A 19874-nucleotide genomic window follows, 5' to 3' on the forward strand; every position below is an offset into this window, starting at 1 on the left:
TCTGTGCTATAACAATTCTAATGGTTGAAAATTAGAGATGTTAAACCAGTCAAAATTTGGTCAGACCACATGTAAAAGTATGGTGTGCATTTCTGCTCACCGTGACCTAGATTTTTTTCCCTTTCCAGCAGAGCAGAAAATAAGGTTAAGTTGGGGTGATGCAGAACCTGGAGGAGATAGGTTTACATCTCAGCATCACGAAGATGACGACAATGTGAAAATACTCCAGATCCCTCTTGGTTGGAATAAATTTTATTTATTTGATTGAGATTTCATGAAGACACAGGAAGACTCCTTTGAATTCCGTGATACAATGGAAGTGCAAGTTTTAAGTTTTCTTAGTTGGTATTAGACTTTTTAGCAGTCAAGATCGCTGTTTAACTTTTATTTTTTGTTAAGGGCAGTCATATTTATATTTCTAATACTGGAGAATTAAGAAGAATAAAACTTAATACCAAAAACAACACTTTACTGCCATCTCTTGTCCTCTTCTACACATTTTTTTCAATCATTTAAAGAGGTCAAGGATAATTTACTAGCCCCACAATGAGCAATGGTAAAGAGCCTCGCTGTCTGAGTGCCAACTCACCTTATCCCTAATCTCTCCCCAGCTGTCATCTGTTGAAACTACCTCCCAGTTGTTTTGTGTGTCAGCCACCATTGTTCAGTCAGTCTCACTCCTGTCTTCTAGAAGGTTGTGTGGCCAAGCCTCACCTCAGAGCCTTGAGCACAGACTCCAGGTTGACACTCCTTTGGAGTCCTGAGGAGGAACTGCACTGCTGAGAACACCATCTTTCATGTAAGGGCAGAGCTGTGCCTGTTCTGTCGGTTAAAGGTCTTACTGCAGAATTCAGACAAGTAAGGGATTTCTTCCAGTACTCTGGCCAATACTGAGCTCTTAATCAACATCATTATAACAGATTAACTGGTTGGTATCACATTGCTATTTGTGGTACCCTGTCCTGACAAGTAACAGGCATTCTATAAATCTGATGGGCTTGAAATTCGATCATAGAATCCTGTCAGTACAGGAGGCCATTCAGTTCATCTAGTTTGCAGTGACCCCTGACAGAGCATCTTACCCATGCCCAACCCACCCCATCCCTGTATTTACCCTGCTAATCCCCATAGTCTACACATTTTGGGAAATCGAGCGGCAATTTAGCATGGCTAATCGACCTAATCTGCACATCTTTGGACTGTGAGAGGAAACTGGCGCACCTGGGTCAAACTCACGGAGTCACAGAGAGAACATGCAAACTCCACACTGTCACCCAAGGCCGGAATTGAATCCAGATCTCTGGCGCTGTGAGGCAGGAGTGCTAACCACTCTGATCACCCTGAGTTTAGGGTTTGTAGTTCACAACCGGCCTGAGTTATGGAGTTTTACCCATTGATGCATGCTATGGGAGCATAGCAGTGCTACCCATTGATGCACGCAATGGTGCGGCAGCCTTATAGCCCTGCTATCTATTTGTCTGCACATTCCCATAGGCTGAGTAGGGTTTGGGAGGCAGAAAGTGCATTTTGCAGGGTGCTGGTATTGGTCACTTGCTGCAGCCACATTGCAGCAAGTGAAGATGAAAGATCAGCAGTAACATCAGCATCATTCTCCATGATCCCCCATCAGACTACATTTCCCACGATCCCCTGGACTACATTTCCCGTGCTGCCCTGAGACTACATTTCCCGTGCTGCCCTGGGACTACATTTCCCATGATTCCCGGTACCATTCCTGAGACTACATGTCCCATGGTTCTTTGCGCGGTATTTCCCATGCTGCCCCGGTGCGGGTTGTTATTGTGACTGAGCCGCCGTTGGGTGCGGGATGGATGCGGCTTTCCGTTTCTCGCTGCTCGATCTGTAAGTGACCGAGAGACCGCGGCCCCAGTTCCCCGAGTATTCTCTATCCGGCCTCTCAATACTGTCCTCAGCCATGGCCGCAACCTTCCCATTGCCCACGCCCCCTGCACCCACCCCCACATCCCCTCCCCCTGTACTCAACCGCAACCCTCCCCCACATTCCCTTCCCCACATCCCCCTGCATTTACCCCCACATCCCTGCCCTCCCCCACATCCCCTCACTCCCCCTGCACTCACCCGCACATCCCCTCCCCAATTCATCCCCACATCTCCGCCCCCCCGCACTCCCCCACAACCCTCCCCCACATTCCCTTCCCCACATCCCCCTGCATTTACCCCCACATCCCTGCCCCCCCAGCCCTCCCCCACATCCCCTCACTCCCCCTGCACTCACCCGCACATCCCCTCCCCAATTCATCCCCACATCTCCGCCCCCCCCGCACTCCCCCACAACCCTCCTCCACATTCCCTTCCCCACTCCCCCTGCACTCACCCCCAAAGTCATCCCCCACATCCCCCTGCATTTACCCCCACATCCCTGCCCCCCCAGCCCTCCCCCACATCCCCTCACTCCCCCCACACCCCCTGCACTCACCCGCACATCCCCTCCCCCATTCATCCCCACATCTCTGCCCCCCGCAACCCTCCCCCGCAACCCTCCCCCCATCTCCCCTGCACTCACCCCCCCAGCCCTCCCCCACATTCCCGATTCCCCCTGCACTCATCCCCCCACTCCCCTCTGCACTCACCCCCACACCCCCTCCCCCACTCATCCTGCATTCACCCCCACATCCCCAATCTCCCTGCATTTAGCCCCAAAACCCTCCTCGACTCCCCCGCATTCAGCCACAAAACTCAATCCAAAATTCTCCCCCAGTCATTCACACCCTAAATCCACCCCTGTTGCATTCTTCCTTGTTCCCCAATTCCCCTTCCTCTGCATTCACTTGACTTTCCTCCTACAAATTTCACTCTATTCACCCCCATTCTCCCTCCGTGTTCTTCCTTTTTAATATGCCCCCTTCCCTGCCTTGATGCCCTCTTTACTGCCTTGACAGCCCTGGTTGGTGTCTCCCCTGTTGATGCCCCCTTTGACATCACTTCTCCCCCCCTCCCCCCTCACATTGTTTACCCCCATCATCCCTTCCTGCCAATGCCCCCTTCCCCTACCATGGTGATCTCTTCCATCTCTGATACCCCCCCATAAACACTTGATGGCTGCCTGTCATTCCCCCTAGATGTCATCACTCCCTGTGCTTCCCTCCCTCTCTCTTCCACCCCCTTCCCCTATCTTATCACTGCAGTTGTATTTGGGCATAATCTTGCCTAGTGACATTTGTCATCTTTTCTAGATGCATTTACTCCCTGGTAAAGTCACTTTCTCGCTATGCTGCTGATCTCCAGACATTACCACCAAACCTGAAAGACAAATTAATCAAAATCATGAGCTCACATGGCATTATTACAGATGAGAACATGCATCAGGTAAGCTGAAAGATGGTTTGTTTGGTATAAAGTGAGACCAGTTTTTAGTTAATGCTTATTCTCAGCAGCAGCTGACCACCGACTTGTGTACTGCATCCTTTAGCAGAAATTTCTCAAGTAACAGCTTTGCCATTGGAGGATTTCATATTTCTAGATAAAATCATCCACTATAAATAAGGTAGTACCAGTGTCATGGCAATTAGAGACACCAAACCATACCAGGAGAATAGTTGTCCCTGGGTGTCATTGACTGGTTGTACGTCACAACAACTGCTGACAGTTGTGCAAGTATTTGGTGTATGTGGCATCGCAATGAAAATTGATCTTGTGTACACCAAAATCCATGCATGCACACTTTCCACCAGCATCCAAGAGCGATGATGAAGGAAGGTTTGCCCTCCGATGGGCGACCAATTTTATTTCACCTCCACCTCCAGAATCCAAACTAAAATTGGCAGCTTTTTTGTGCATAGTTTGTTCTTTTCAATGCATGGTACTTCTAGCAGCTGAGAATGTTTATGAGACTAAGACTAGGAATGGGCAGGTTGTCTTACAAGGAAAGGTTGGAGAGGTTAGGTTTATATCCGAAGAGTAAGAGGAAACTTGATCAAAGGATATTGATATGGTGGATGTAGAGAGAATGTTTCTTCTGGTTGAAGAATCTAGAACTGGGGTCACTCTTTAAAAATAAGGGTCGCACATTTAAGATGGAGATGAGATGTTTTCTCTCAGCTCTGAAACTCTCTTCCTCAAAATACAGTGGAAGCAGAGTCTTTGAATAATTTTAAGACTGAGCTAGAAAGATTATTGATTAACAAGGTGAGAGGTTAACAGAGGTAGGCAGAAATGTGGAGTTAACGTTGCAATCAGATCAGCCATGACCTTATTTGAATGGCAGAGTTGGCTTGAGAGGCCTACTCCTCCTATTTCTCGTCTTCCTGTGTACACCTTTCATATCCAAAACAGGCAAAATTGAGAAGCCTATCTGCATACCTTCCATGTTGCAGCACCTGAGGGAATATTATCTAGCACCACCAAAATCTTTCCTCTTTGTACATGTCATCACCCAAAAGAATTCTGCCATCTAACCTTAAACAGCTTAGAGCAGTTTTATTGGGTAGTTTCACTTGCCTCGTAAGTACTTCTATTCCAGCGCAGTATTAACTTGTGTACTTTATGTGCAGGTGTTGCACCCAGGACTCCAGAAACTGGATCTCAGTGCCTGTGACATTACAGACCATGGATTAATCATGCTTCAGATTTGCACCCAACTGCGAGAAATCAACTTAAATTCCAGCGATTGCAAACTTTCTATAACCTCTGAAGGTAATTTGTACTGAGAACTCATTTTGAACACAATGACTATTGAGGGCAAACAGGGCATTTCGTTCTGTTTCGCTCATTCAGTATCTTCTGGGAACACCAGAATTTTCTAGAGGGAATATGAAACTGGCTACAAAAAAAAATACAAAATGGTGCCTGTGTAAACTTCCTGTCACCAGAGGTATGAGAGGTGGAAATGGAATTGTGCCATTTCCATAAATGGACTAATTGCCTGTGTCCCACTATTTATAGTGGCCTGTGAACATATCACCTGCTGATGTGGATATTGTAAAAGGCTCCCAGAGCTTCTGGTATTGTTCAAGTCTGGTGCCGCCTCCTCACTACTGGGCAGCTCTTTGATGTCATCGGTAGGCAGGAATTTCAACATGACTATTGAATTGAAAGAATAACATGGTCTCAGACCTAAAATTATACCTCCAAACCCTAGGAAAGCAGGTGGCTGGATAACCAAAACAGCTGGCTGATGCACATAAAGATAATTTTAGGTGCTTTGGATAATTTGAATAAAAAGTATTGCCAAACACTTCTCTTCCCTCAGTTTCCCTAGGATGTAGGAAAATATTCAAGGATAAGGCTAACGAGCATTTGTTTAAAAAATAGCCCATTGATGTACTGTAGTCCAGACAGACATGACCTGATTCATATGCTTCTAATAGTGGATCTGTCAGCATGCCCAGTGATCTATAATGTGGAGCCATTGTCTTCAACACCACTAAGTGCTCTGAGTTGCAGTGGTTGGAGGGTAAAGAATAGTGGTGTGGTAGTGCTGGATGTTGTTAAGTTTACATGTGGAATCTGGCATTGTGTCTTTGGATAGTATCAGCAACGGGAAAGAGGAATAGCATGGTGCTCAGGAAATGTTGCCAAATTCAATGGTACTGGAATGGGAAGAGAAAACCATTGCAGTAGACTCTCTGGCTGTGACTGGATAGGTATTAGTGGAACAGAACAACAACCTTCCTCCTCAGCTGGATAATGGAGATAGGCATTGGAGAAGAATTGTGAGTAATCGTGCCTGGAAATTAGTGAAATAAAGATGTGACAGAATAAGTGCACCTGCAGACGTGTGTCCCCTCTAATGTCCTTCATAGGTCCATAGTGGGACACATTTCATTCACAATAAGGTCACAAGTGAAGTTGTAATTTTGAGCATACTGATATTGTGGCATGGTTCAGCATACGTACAAAGGAATAATGGGTCAGCGTAAAAGTGGGAGCACATCCACTGGTATAGATTGACTTGATGGGGCAATGTGTGTCGTTCATGGATTGTTACATCAGGCTTGTTCAGTAGAAAGTGAAGGGCAGATGGATCTTACACAGTGAATAGTGACGGTGTCCTAACTTGCAGTTTTCATCTGGGCTCAAGATTGTTTTCTTATGACCACCCCCCAACCCCACCCCTCACAAGATCATGAGACTAGAAAGGCAGAATTTTAGTTTTAAAAAGATGTGAAACTTCTAAATGTTGATATGCCAGAGATATGGGTGCGCTTGTACAAGGAGCACAAAGTTAGCATTCAGGTACAGCAAACAATTAGGAAAGCAAATGGTATGTTCTCCATTATTGCAAGAGAATTGGAGTACAAGATGCAGGTGGACAACATAGTCAAGAAGGCATACGGTATGCTTGCCTTCATTGGCATTGAGTTTAACAATTGGCAAGTCATGTTGCAGTTTTATAGAACCTTAGTTAGGCCGCACTTGGAATATAGTGTTCAATTCTGGTCACCACACTACCAGAAGGATGTGGAGGCTTTGGAGAGGATACAGAAAAGATGCCTGGTAAGGAGGGCATTAGCTATGAGGAGAGATTGGAGAAACTTGGTTTGTTCTCACTGAAACGACAGAGGTTGAGGGGCGATCTGATTAAAGTCTACAAGATTGAGGTAAATGGACAGAGTGGATAGTCAGAAACTTTTTCCCAGGGTGGAAGAGTCAATTACTTGGGGGCATACATTTAAGGTGCATGGGGCAAAGTTTAAAGGAGATGTATGAGGCAAGTTTTTTACACAAGGTGGTGGGTGTCTGAAACTCGCTGTCGGGGGAGGTAGTGGAAGCAGATACGATAGTGACATTTAAGGAGCGTCATGACAAATACATGAAAAGGATGGGAATAGAAGAATACGCTCTACAGAAGAGTAGGGGGTTTTAATTCAGTCAGGCAGCATGGTCGTGCAGGCTTGGAAAGCCAAAGGGCGTGTTCCTGTGCTGTAATTTTCTTTGTTCTTTAAGAATAACTAAGTCTTGTTATGATTGTACAGTCTCACCTGAAATACTGTGTTTTTTGGTCTCCATGTTTAAGGAAAGATAAGCTCGCATTGGGAGCGGTACAACAAAGTTACACTGGATTGGTCTGCGGAATGAGAGCTTTGTCAAATGGTGATGGACTGAATAAATTGAGCCTGGAATGATCCCATTAAAGATTCTGACAAGGCTTGACAGGGTAGACACTTGCCAAGTTTTTTCTGCTGGTTAAACATGGATGCACAGTCTCAAAATAAGGGGATGATTATTTAGGATTAAGGACTTTCTTCATTAAGGGTTTGTGAATCTTTTGAATGTTCAATCCCCGCGGGTTGTGCATGTTCCATCGTTGAAGACATTTGAGACTGGGATCGATAGATTTTTGATCTCTGAGGGAATCAAGGGATATGGGGAGCAGATGAGAAGTGGGGTTGAAGTGAAAATCAGTTTTGCTATTGAATGGCGGTGCAGACAAAACAGCCCAATGATCTTCTACTGCTCTGAGCCCCTGTGTTTTTGTGCTGTGATCCATCTAGAATCCTGCTTTCTCCTTACCTTCTCCCAAGTCATAACCAAACAAAAATTAAGGCTTCATGTGAATGATAAAGCAGAGCAGGTGTAAGGACTATGTTATGGTTTAACATTTCATGAAGTTTTGGATGTTGTTAATTTATATTGAATGACTTGTCACTGATTTAATGGGTTGCCATTGTGAATTCCAAATCTCTGACTGTATGGTTTTCCACAGGGTTAAAAGTTATTGCTTCATCTTGTCCCTACTTGTCGGAAGTGTGTCTCAGAAGATGTCGGAATGTTTCAGATGAAGGGATTGTAGCCCTTGCACAACAATGTAGACTGCTGCAAGTAGTGAACATGAGTGGCTGCTTGGGTGTGACTGATGCCAGTTTACATGCACTAGGGAAGAACTGCAAGTTTTTGTATAGTGTCGATTTCTCAGCTACTAAGGTACAGTCATTTTGTAAGCTTTTTAAAAATTTTTTGGAACGTTTGTTACTGGTTCAAGAAAAAATAATATCTTTTCTATTCATCTTCCTTCATTTTTTTTCTTTTTCCAATCTGTAGATGAGATGCTTTGGTTTGGTTCTTATACTTATAAATAATGACCTGAATAAGTGCAAGTTCTCTGCTCATTTTGCCGCACCTCATTGTCTTGCGCTTTCCTCTTCAGTTTCTTAGAGGAACTTCAGTTTTCAATTTCAAGTTCTTTAGTATTATCTTTTTCTTGGTCTACATCCCTCTAATATTTTTAATCAGCTCCTTCAGCATATTCTCGTGCCTCAGAAATATGGTCAAACCAACCTTGTTGCTTTTACTTGATGATCTTCACTAACTATTTTCCCTCCTTCACCATCCTGAAAACTTATTTGTTGATCTTATGTCCTCTCCAACTCACTTGCTGCATCCTTCTGCAGAACCACAAATCACGTCTTTCTAAGCTTCGGATGGCTGCTTTTCTCAAGGTCTGCTTTTCAGTCCCAGATAGTAAAACACTCCAAATCACAATCTTGATCATTCTTTTCTTGAGATCACTACTCATTCCTCTGCTGAGCAATTCTTTGCCATTGCTATTCTAGCTCTGATTTCTTTAAGGGAGTAATCAACTTCTGACAAGATGCACCCCAGGTACTTAAATCAGAATAGATGACCTGTATGACAAAGATGGCAAGCCAACAAAACAACAGTTGGTGAAAGGTGAAAACATTTGCGGTGATGACTTAAGATGGATCTTCTGGAGTATGGAGCGTTTATGTGCAAAGCCAGGAAAAGTAGTAGGATGTGACGGAATCCCTGCTGAAATGATGAAGGAACTTGGAGAAAAAGCTACAAGAGAATTGACTAACCTGTATAAGATGTACACTAATGGAGAATGGCCAGAAGACTTTTTTGAGGAAAAACATTGTCCCATGGGAAAATATGGCAAATACAATTAAATGTGAAGAGCGTCACACTTTCATTTGGATTACACAAGCATCCAAGGTAATGTTAAAAGATCTTAGCTATTAGATTGGAAGCCAAAGCAAGCATTATCTTGACGGTGATCAGTTCGGCTTTAGAAAGGGTGTTGGATCTAGAGAGGCTATAGCAACACTGAGAGTGTTAAATGAAAGAAGCATAAGAAAATTGGCAAGAAAATTTTATCTACTTAACCTTCTGGGTTATGGAAAGGCTTTTGACCAGATGAAATGGCGAAGCTCTTTAAAGTGCTGGAGGTGATCTGAGTTAATAGGAAAGATGAACAAAGACTAGCGCCTCATCTCAGTACTGAGATGAGGGGCCTAATCCTGTGAAGAAAGGTTGAACAGCTAGGGCTTATACCCATTGCAGTTTAGAAGAATGAAAGGTGATCTTATTGAAATATATTAGATTCTGAGGGGATTTGAAAGGGTGGATATCAAGAGGATGTTTCCATTTGTGAGGGAAACTAGAAACAGGAAACGCAGTTAAGAATAGGAGGTCTACCACTTAAGACAGCGATACGGAGAAATATTTTCTCAGAGTCATTAGAATCTGTAATTCTCTTCCCCAGAAAGCAGTGGAGGCTGGGTCAATTAATTTATTCAAGACTGAGTTAGACAAGCCAGATAAGGGAGTCAAGGGTTATGAAGGGCAGACAGCCTAGTAGAGTTGAGACCACAACCAGATCAGTCAATACCTTATTGAATGGCAAAGCAGCTCAAAGGGCTGATTGGCTTACTCCTGCTCCTAAGTTCCTAAATAATTATAGCTCTGTATGTAGGACAGACTAACTTCTACAACAGGGCAGTGTTTGGTGGAACTGAATCTGCTGTAATCAGGTGCAGGATGAGATCTACTAGGATTATTGCTTTTTAATATCTGTCGGGAAACAGTTTTAAAAAATCACTAGATGAAGTATAGAAAGGTGCCAAAGCAAGAGGTCAGTTGGTGGAAGGTGGTGAGATTCACACGTGACCAGCGCCTCCCTAGTGCCTAGTACAGCAGAAGATCTACAGATACTAATGGATAGAATAAATGAAGCAGAATGAAAATTAATGTAAAAAAGACAAGTTATGAAGATTGGGAAAAATAATGTGGGGAAGCAGAAGTCAAAGCCTGTGGTCCGTGGCTGGAATAGATATCATGATTTAAGTACCTGGGAGAATATGTATGGCAGTATGCAGTTCAGCTATGCCAATGTCGCAACTGTGCCAGATTTTGCCTGTAATAGGTACCACACGGGAATAAGGGATGGCCATCAGGAAACTTGGCTGTTCTTTCTGCTGTCCAGTCTGGGGCTGGCAAACCTGTTATCGCATCTCATCAAAATTCTGCTATTTCAAGAAAATTGAACAAAGTCTGCTTAGCAATGTAGTTGTACACACAACTGCTGGAGTCAACTATCCAAAAGTAAATTATACAGTTTGTTAATTACATGCTCCAGTTAAAATGTACAATGGGTTGCTGACTTCCCTCATTGAGATATAGATCTGTGGGTACTGGGGATCTCAGTGACTTTGTTTAGCTAACCAGTGTTCCGTGTGTGATCCTGCAGTAACCCAGTGAGGCGACTGGGAACCTGTGACAATTATTTGCTGGTCTGCAACCATCTATTTTGATGGTGTGGAAAATAAAGTTCACTTAACAAATCATCATGAACTAATTATTCTTTCTCAAAAACCATAACTGTAACACCTTTGAAGAATAAAAATCACAACCCGTTCTTTTATTAAGGACAAGGAAGATTATTGGATAATTTGGGACAGTTAGCTCATCAAGTGATACCAAAGGTCATCCTGTAAATTTAATGAATTATTATGCATAACATGTAATTTAGCAAGAATAATATGTACTGTATGTTTATTCACTGTTCTGATAAATAAACCTGTGGTCAGTTTCACTTGACCCACAAGGTTGATCATTACTGAATGAATCAATGAAAGTTTAGTGTTGATTCTTGTCTCCTGAAGAACAAATCATGTCTTGGAACATTGATTTCCTCATTAGTCTCCCTGTTTTTACTCTCCTATCCTGATTAATTCACAGCTGTCACTCTGGGATGAGGTAATTGTTGTCCATGGAACTGTACTAAAGCATGGCTCAGCACCTTTAGGAGTAGAGGGCAGATAATGGGGGGAGAGGGTCAACATTAGTTCCTATTTTGAGCTGTCTCTCCATCTCTCTCCTGTATGATTTCTGTTAGTCTCACCTTTCCAGACTCAGCACCTATTTTTCATACTTCCATTTGTGAAGCTCATTAGAACATGTAATTTTTATTAAAGATGCTGTATAAAAGTAGCTTCCTGTTGTGACAGTTGGGCAAATTAATCCCAACCCTTTAAACCTTGTACATTTGTTTGATAATTTTTAACCTTCAAACTGACATCCTTGCATTTGGACAGGATGAGTTGTGGCAAGAAGTTACAGACAAGTTTACAGATTTCCCTTAATTCATTCAGAGTCAGCAGCTTTCACGTGAAGCTCTCGTAGTACGCTGCTTTTATTCAGATGCACGTGTATTGATCAGTCCTATTAGAATGTAAAAACATAGATCTCATTAAACAAATATTTATCTGAAATGCTTCAAGATAAATTAGTCCATTCCGTTCCCACCTAATCTGAGATTCCTCTGATGCCCTGCAGCATATTGACAGCTTCCAGTTCACAGGCCTCAGTCGCTGTCTATTCACCATGGATATGCAATCTCTCTACACCTCTATCCCACACAGGACAGTCTGAGAGCTCTTCGCTTCTTTCTTGAAAAGCGGTCTGAACAATTCCCATCCACCATCACTCTCCTCTGCTTGGCTGAACTCGTTCTATCTCTCAACAACTTCTCCTTTAACTCATCCCACTTTCTCCAAATAAAAGGGTAGCAATAGGTACCCACATGGGTCCTAGCTACGCTTGTCCCTTTGCAGAGTATGTGGAACGTTCCTTGTTTCAACCCTACCCAGGTCTCCTCCCACAACTCCTTTACTGGTACGTCAGTGACTATTTTGGTGCCGCTTCATGCTCCAGATCTCAAAATTCATCAACTTCGCTTTCAGTTTCCACCCCTCCATTGCTTTCACTTGGTCTCTCGCAGACACTTCCCTTCTTTGACCTTTCTGTCTCCATTTCTGGTAACAGACTATCTACCAATATCCACCACAAGTCCACTGACTCCCACAGCTATCTGGACTACAGCTCTTCATACCCCACATCCTGTACAGACTCCATCCCTTTCAGCACCTTCACCTCCGTCGCACTGGTTCCGATGGTGCCACTTTCCAAAGTGGTACTTCTAATATGTGCTCCTTTTTTCCTCAACCGTGGATCCCCATCTAAAGTTGTCAAAAGGGCCCTCAACAGTGTGCGGTCCATCTCCCGTGCCATGAACCTCACCTCCTCCCACGCACCGCGCCCCCCCCCCCCCCCCAACCCTCCCAGAACAAGGATAGAGTCCCCCTTGTTCTCTCATTTCACCCCATCAATCTCTGCTTATAAAGCATAATCCTCTGCCATTTTCACCAACTCCAGCGTGATTCTACCACCAAACACATCTTCCCTTCACACCTTCCATCAGCATTCTGCAGAGACTGTTCCCTCTGGGATAACCTAGTGCACTCCTCCATTATACCCAACACCTATCACTCATGGCACCTTCCCATACAATCGCAGATGATGTATCACCTGTCCCTTTTACTTCTTCTATGATCACCATCCAAGGTCCAAAACATTAATTGCAGGTGAAGCAATGTTCCACTTGCACCTTTTTCAATTTGGTTATTGCATTCGCTGCTTCCAATGTGGTCTCTATATTGGAGAAGCCGAGCGTAGACTGGTGATAGCTTTGCTGAGCACCTTCGGCCTGTGCGCAATCAGGATCCTAACCTTCCAGTTGCTTGCCATTTTAACACATAATACTGCTCCCATGCACACATACCTGTCCTTGGCCTGCTGCAGTGTTCCAGTGAAGCTCAGTGCAAACTGGAGGAACAGTATCTTATATTCCAGCTAGGCACTTTACAGCCTTCGGCTTCCAACATCAAATTCAACAACTTCAGATGATTCACTGTACCCCACCTGGACCCCTTTGTTTTCCTTCTATTTTATTTAATTTTTTTTACTGTTCTCTACCTTTTATTTCTTGTCTGCCTTCATTTTTCTTAGTAAAAAGTCTGACAACACCAGGTTTTAGTCCAACCTACTAAAACCTGGTGTTGTCAGACTTTTTACTGTGTTTACACCAGTCCAACGCCGGCATACCCACTTCATTTTTCTTCCCCCACCACTCTTCCCCTACTTTACACCCATCCCTTATCTTTTCTCCCCCTTTGTTTCTCCTTTTCTAAATCTTCTGTCGCATTCATTTTTCTTCCCCCTCCCCCAACATCATCTTTTTAGCTTCTTTGTCATTTGGCCATTCACACCCTTTATTCTCTCTGTGGACAGCTATTAGCTGGTTTCCCTGGTTTCTGTGGCTAAGACTCGCATCTTTTTTTCTCTCACCCTGCAGTATAAATATCTCCCACTTTCCATGCCTTCTGGCTTTGACAAGAGATTGTCTGGCCTTAAAATGACAGCTGTTTTCTCTCCTTACAGACTTACTGAGATGTTCCATCATTTTCTCTTTTGGTTTCAGATTCCAGCATCCACTGTAATTTGCTTTTATCAAGATAAATTAAGTCCATCAATCAAATATCAAAAGAAAATTTGCTGTCAAACAATAATTTTGTAGAAGTCAGACAAAATTTAGGATGTCGCAGAAAACCCAGCACTTGCCTCCCTTGAGAGTTGGTCAACCTGGCAATCCATTTTAAGGAATAAATTGTTGGTCTCAAATTGTAAGGGCTAGAATATCTGGAATTTTATCCCAGTTCTCAACAATGGTCTTGTTTCACTTGGGCTACATTTAGAAAGCCTGATAATCAAAACTGTGGTAGCACTTTGGGACTAATTTCTGAGCCTTTACTTTCTCTTTTCACCGAGCTGTTCTGCCACATGTTCCAGCACTACCATCTTACTGATGTGTTCATGATATGCAAACAATGGGGATGCTGCTTTACATAAGTAGTTTTTTTTTTAAATGCCAAAATAGAGGCTGCTGGGCAGCTCGGACTGTATCCATCAGTTAACCCCTTGCCTGCCTTTCTGGACAGATCCTCACCAACCTGATGCTGACTCTGGATCTGGTGAGGTAATGGGTACAGTGAGTCTCCTTAACTGCGGTCTAATCAATTTGAATAATCTTCAGCTCCATAGTAATGTAAAAGTTTCACTTCAGAAATCTGTCTGTGACAATCTATCACAAATCTCCATTCACTGTCAAATGCTCATTTTATCTAGATTGTAGGAGTATTGGTTAATGATAGAAATTACATTACTAACCACAGTTTGTTGCTCAAGGTGTGTTTTATATTTTGTGTTTCCTCTCACTGCTGCTGACTGTGGATGCGGTATGTTTCCACGACAGTCATCCCTCTGGTCCTTGGTGTTATCTGTGTGTGAGTCTAAATGGTTAGTGTCAGTGGATACAGCATCACAGCTGAGCTTGATACTGTTCTGACCAGATATTCATAAACAAGAACTTGTAGATGGGAATCACTGATAAATAGACTGGTGTCCACTCTCTTTCCCACCCCACCCCCAACATTTAGCTCAGAGGGTGCTTAGGCCAATTGTTGCCACAGGTATTGTTAAAATTCAGAGCAGTACTGTTGATGTATCTATTGTTAAGGTTATTGTCATGCATGAAAATGACTTGGGAATGAGAAGTATTTAAATGAATTCTCAGTTTGTAAAATGTCACCAAGCCACAGGCATTGAAGATGTTTATTTGAAGCAGATTAGGTTGTTTGTGGACTGTCACAACTCAACATAGTCATCTCATATAGAAAAAAAATCAATCAACCACTTTATCCTAGAACCATTAAGCCAGGATGGCACCCCGCTGCTTTTGGAGTTCCACAGAAGATGGTTTCTTTAATCTGACATCTCAGAGAGGAGAGAGATCAAGTTTTATTGACCTGCTTTCTGGCGAAACACTCAAGTTAGTAAAAAGTCTGACAACACCAGGTTTTAGTCCAACCGATTTATTTGATAGTAAACTCACTAGCTTTCAAGGGGATTCCTTCTTCTTCAGGTGAATGGAGAGTTCTGGCCTCAGACAGAGCATATAAAGCACAGACAGTTTAGAGATTACTCAAGTTTTTCCAGAAACACTAGAGTTGCTAGCCCTCCTGGAATCTCCAGGAAATTGATTAATCTCCCAAAAACACTGCTACAAACAAAAGCCCAGTAGAGAAATATAGGGCATTGAAACAAAAATTGTTTTTGCTTTTTTTTTAAGAAACTTTTCAATTATTAGTTAGAGATGGAGAAAGGCCAAAATAAAATCAGAAAATGATGGAAAATCTCAGCAGATCTGCGGAGAAAGAAATCCAAATTAGTTTCAAGTTCAATATGATTCTTCCTCAGAGGAAGAAAACATGTTTGTCTGACAGCCAAGGACCAGGCAGCAAAGGTTCCGTTCATTTTCCAGTCCCTTATGAAAATGGACACTTCAGGTGACCAATAGTGGGTGTGTGCAGACCCAGCCGCTGGAAGGCAGGAAGTGATATGGTTCTATAGTATAACTAAGTGATACTTGTACATGACATCATAACACATGAAGTAAATTTGACAAGCAAGATGTTGTGCGTTAGATGTAAGATTTCTAATAGATGTGTGGGTTTGAAAATGGGACATTGGCTCTGGCAGTGAGTCATCAGATTTATTAATAAACTATCGAGCTAAATTAGCCAACAGAGCTCTAATGAAAATTCATCAACCCCATATGCTGACTGATTTTGAGTATTTCTGTAGTTTGTTTGTAAACCAGCAAAGGGCCCAGGTTCATTCTGTACACAAGTAGGAGTTGAGTGGTGATATAGGGTGGTAGAATTGACCCTTGGGTCCTTGGAGTAAAAAAAAAGTTAGACAAATTCACTCCTGATTGGCACCCAGTGATTCCTGCTTTAAAGACCTGTGCGGATTGACATGTGGTGAGAACAGTGGTAGACTTGGATGTAACGCCACAATCAAAAATTCTGTTAATTCTCACAAGATGTCAAAGCTCAAACATCGATCATTGGAAACCGAGTTAAGGTCCTGGTAGGTGACGACTCTGGAACGCTCTGTCCCTGTACAATGAGGATTCTGTACATTCTGAGAGAAAAGAGAAAACATTCAGTGGCTGTTCACAATTGATGCCAGTAAGAGCCACAATAGAGGCTGGTTTATGCTGTAATTACCGTGTACCACAAAAGGGCAATAAGAGCAGGACCACATATAACCTCTTTGGTAAGCTTTGTAGAAACACGTGCAAGAATGCATGTCAAAAAAAAGTCTACCTAGACAAAATTTGAGGGTGAATAAAATTCTTTTAACAGCAGTTAGCTCTTAACTGTGTTTCTCATTTTGACGAGCATTGCTCTTTTTAACTTTGTCAGGTTTCGGATGCTGGTGTTATTGGATTGGTGAATGGAGTGTGTTCCCATAACTTAAAAGTAAGTTCTGCATAACTATTGCTGAGCTCTACATCCAGTTTGAATCCAGTTGTGGGTTCTCCCTCTTCTATGGTTGAAAATTGTTCAACAATTTTGTGTTGCGACAAGTGGGGTGTAAGAAAGGAAGGGAATGAGAGCAAAAGTGAGGGAAATGGATCAAATGGGGGCCAACACCAGACAATTCTGAGGAAAAAGGAGGATATATGGAAAAACTGGTGTGGAAGGTGGCATCATTAGAATAGGTGGGATGGGGACAGAAATTGAGAGAATGAAAGAGTCTTGGGAATCAATAGACTCAGTGGATATTGGTTGATAACGTATCCCAAAAATGGAGGTGCAGAAGTTGAGGAAGAAAAGGGATGGGCCATGTAGGGGAGGGAAAGGTGCAAAATAGAAGCAAAGTTGATTGAATTTTCCAGTTCCAGATGAGAGCAGGAGAAATGGGAGCTTTCCAACATATCATCCTTGCACTCCTTCCAATATTTTAAATCTTAGTCAAAGCATCCTTTAGATTTTTTCTCCAGGTTGGAGAAAATTGGACAGTTGAAGGAACCATGGATACCCATGGTACTGTTTGCAAAACAGGACACTTTCCGTGACCAACATTCCTCCCACAACTAATTCCACCAAAAAGAGAAACCACAATCAGATTATTCATCCCATGCAGTTTGTCAAATCTTACTTTTGTATCGAAATGGCTGCTGCATATGTTAATGTAACAGTAACCATTACACCTCAAGGTGCTTTCTGTGAAGTGTTCTGAGATGTTACTGAGGAAATGACTAGGTGTTAGTAGAACACATGTAACATGACCTCCTCACTTTAGGCTAACATTCTAATGCCTTTTCTTCAGGAGATTCACATGGATCGTTGTGTGAACCTAACTGATGAAGCAGTGGAAAGTGTGCTCATTTTCTGCCCCCACGTTTTCATTCTACTTTTTCATGGCTGTCCACTTATCACAGGTGAGTCAGCATGTGCAAGATCTGTACTTCTCACTTGTGCATTTAATATTGCTGCTGTTGTAAAGTCAAAATTGAATAAGAAATAAGAATTGCAGAGCTTAGTGTGGACATGCATCATGCTGCGTGTAAGATCCTTTGCAGGAAGACATGGCCACTGTTCTGTGCTGAGATGGCAGGCTGGTGCATCTCAGGTGCCTCCCCTCGATTACTATCCAGCACTACTGTTAGAAATTATATGTACTGAGGTCAGAATAAGCACTGGACCAGACTCTTCCTATTCATTCATGGGCTGTGCTGCTTCACAGCACCAGGGACCTGGCTTCTGTTCCAGCCTTGAGTGACTTATCTGTGTGGATTTCCTCCAGGTGCTCCAGTTTCCTCCCACAGTGCAAAGGTTGTAGGTTAGGTGGATTAGCCATGGTAAATGAACAGGGTTACGGGGATAGGAAGGAGGGGAGGGCCTGGGTGAGATGTTCTTTCAGAGTCAGTGCAAACTTGATGGGTCAAATGGCCTCAGCTGCACTGTAGGGGTTCTATGTGGACATTACTGGCTGGGCCAGTATTTATTTGTGAGAAACGCAGTTCACAGTCAAACAATTTAGTTGAGTCAAGTTCTGAAGGGGCAAGATATTTTAGTTAACGTTCTTGCAAGACCGGGTGTCCAAAAAATAGGCACACCTTACATCGAGTTTAAGCAGGGGTTTTATCCTATTTTTACAAGCATATTGATCAATTACACAATACGTTGTTCTCCCCTAATTGGTGGTCTCTATCCCATTTATGTGTTGTCATTCCCCTGTTGGCTCAAGGTGCCCCAAGTTCCCATCCCCTCTACTCCCCTTCTAACCATGTCTCCTGTTATCACAAGAGTGCATATTTGTAGTGTTGATTTAATGTCCTTACTTGATTAGTCCTTATGGGTACCCAACCGTCTTATCTAAAACTGTTTACATGTCCAGTTCAGACCAGCTGTAATCAATCTTTTGCCAACTTAATCACTGCTGCCCTGACTATCTCAGTGACCTTTTTCCCCTTTAGGGGAGTATGCTCAGTTGTAGAAACAACACATCTTGCATACCATTTGTTTTTAGAATCTGGACCTTATACATTCCTACAGGACGTGGTGTATGCCTCACTGCACACTACACATCTGGTGTTATTCCTACACCACAGGCAGTCTCTTTATTGTCCCTGACTATTGCTCTGTTAGCATCAGCGAATTTTATGTCCTGTGTTTGTGACTAAAATCACAGTTGTTCCCATAATGTGGGTTATCAATGTGCCTGACTATATCCAGTCTACCTGACTGTAGGCAATTTTTCTATGGTGTACAGATATGTGTTAACAGCATCTTTACAGATTGTTCACATTTCCCATTGCCTTGAGCTGCATGGCTTACTAGACCATTTCAGAGAGTATTTTTAAGATCTGGAGTCACATGTAGGTTATTGGGTAAAGATGGCACATTTCCTTTCCTGAAGAGACATTAGTGAACCAGATGAGTTGTTAATGACAGATTTTAATAGCATGGTCATCATCAGACTTAATTTCACATTTTTGAGTTCAAATTTCACCATCTACTGCGGTAGGATTTTCACATGAGTTCCCAGAGCCTTACCCTGGGCCTCTGGATTATTAGCCCAGTGACCAGATAAGTAAGGCATCACATCTCCTTGCTGATGGGATAATCTATCATGAGAAGATCTCAACCTGTTCTCAGCTGATATTCAGACATATGTAGGTGTGCTTTCTAGCCATTGTCACTGGGTAGAAATTGAGAACAGGAAACCTTGCTAATTTGTCTGCACCTGAAGCCAGAACATAATCCGAGTGCAATTGTGATGCATCCCAAGATCAATGAACCTGCTAGTGCTCGTAATGTAGACTCGGGTGAATAATGGTTCCCTGTGTGAGATACTGAAAGGCTTACTGACAGCTGTTAACCAGTTCACCAAGACTTGGCATTTTCAAGAGAGGAAGACAGTTTAGAGAATGATTAAAGCTCTGGTAAATGTTCTCTTCAACTTTGTTTTGTTTCTGCTTCTAGATCGTTCAAGAGAAGCTCTGCAACAGTTAGCCTGCCCGAATCAAATGAAACAAGTAACATGGACTGTTTACTGAATTTACTCTTGTCAACATTAAGTATTTGTCAAAAAAAACCAGTGTTCTGTAATTATCATACATTTGCAATTGTTGTTCTAAGCATTCAGCAATGAAATTTATGTGACCAAGTAATTATCAATTAAATGTTTATTTTGATTCTAATTATTGATTACAGTATAAGAATCTTTGGATATGTGCAATGTAGAACATACTAATGTATATTAGTACCATTCCCATTATGTTTTGCTGTGATGTACAAATAAATATTGATACAAATGAATTTGTATCTGCTGTTTGATTTAACTGATTAGTAATTTGCTTTTAAGAGCCGAGAAGGATACAGTTGTTGTCGGTATGG

The 19874-nt window shown here is 42.6% G+C and overlaps 1 protein-coding gene across 2 annotated transcripts; it reads left to right on the forward strand.

The window, feature by feature from the left end:
* The first annotated feature begins 1774 nt into the window (after positions 1-1774).
* On the forward strand, positions 1775-19796 carry amn1 (antagonist of mitotic exit network 1 homolog (S. cerevisiae)). Of its 2 annotated transcripts, XM_080190659.1 has the most exons (7): positions 1775-1863; positions 3216-3348; positions 4533-4674; positions 7688-7905; positions 16392-16448; positions 17302-17413; positions 19461-19796. In XM_080190659.1, the coding sequence occupies exons 1-7, from the start codon at positions 1829-1831 to the stop codon at positions 19532-19534; spliced, it is 771 nt and encodes a 256-aa protein (XP_080046785.1). In that variant the 5' UTR covers positions 1775-1828; the 3' UTR covers positions 19535-19796. The 2 variants fall into 2 exon arrangements, 1 of the variants encoding a protein (XP_080046785.1); XR_013886826.1 differs by lacking the exons at positions 17302-17413; positions 19461-19796 and adding an exon at positions 8023-8937.
* Positions 19797-19874: the final 78 nt, after the last annotated feature.

Source organism: Carcharhinus amblyrhynchos, chromosome 6 (genome assembly GCF_965287045.1).
Source record: "Carcharhinus amblyrhynchos chromosome 6, sCarAmb.v2.hapA, whole genome shotgun sequence".
NCBI classification, from domain to species: domain Eukaryota; kingdom Metazoa; phylum Chordata; class Chondrichthyes; order Carcharhiniformes; family Carcharhinidae; genus Carcharhinus; species Carcharhinus amblyrhynchos.

Excerpts from the sequence above, each read along its gene's own strand:
- amn1 (XM_080190659.1), top strand. The coding sequence starts at position 1,829 with ATGGATGCGGCTTTCCGTTTCTCGCTGCTCGATCT. Across the intron at positions 1,864-3,215 it reads CGTTTCTCGCTGCTCGATCT|ATGCATTTACTCCCTGGTAA; the intron begins GTAAGTGACCGA and ends CATCTTTTCTAG. Across the intron at positions 4,675-7,687 it reads ACTTTCTATAACCTCTGAAG|GGTTAAAAGTTATTGCTTCA; the intron begins GTAATTTGTACT and ends GGTTTTCCACAG.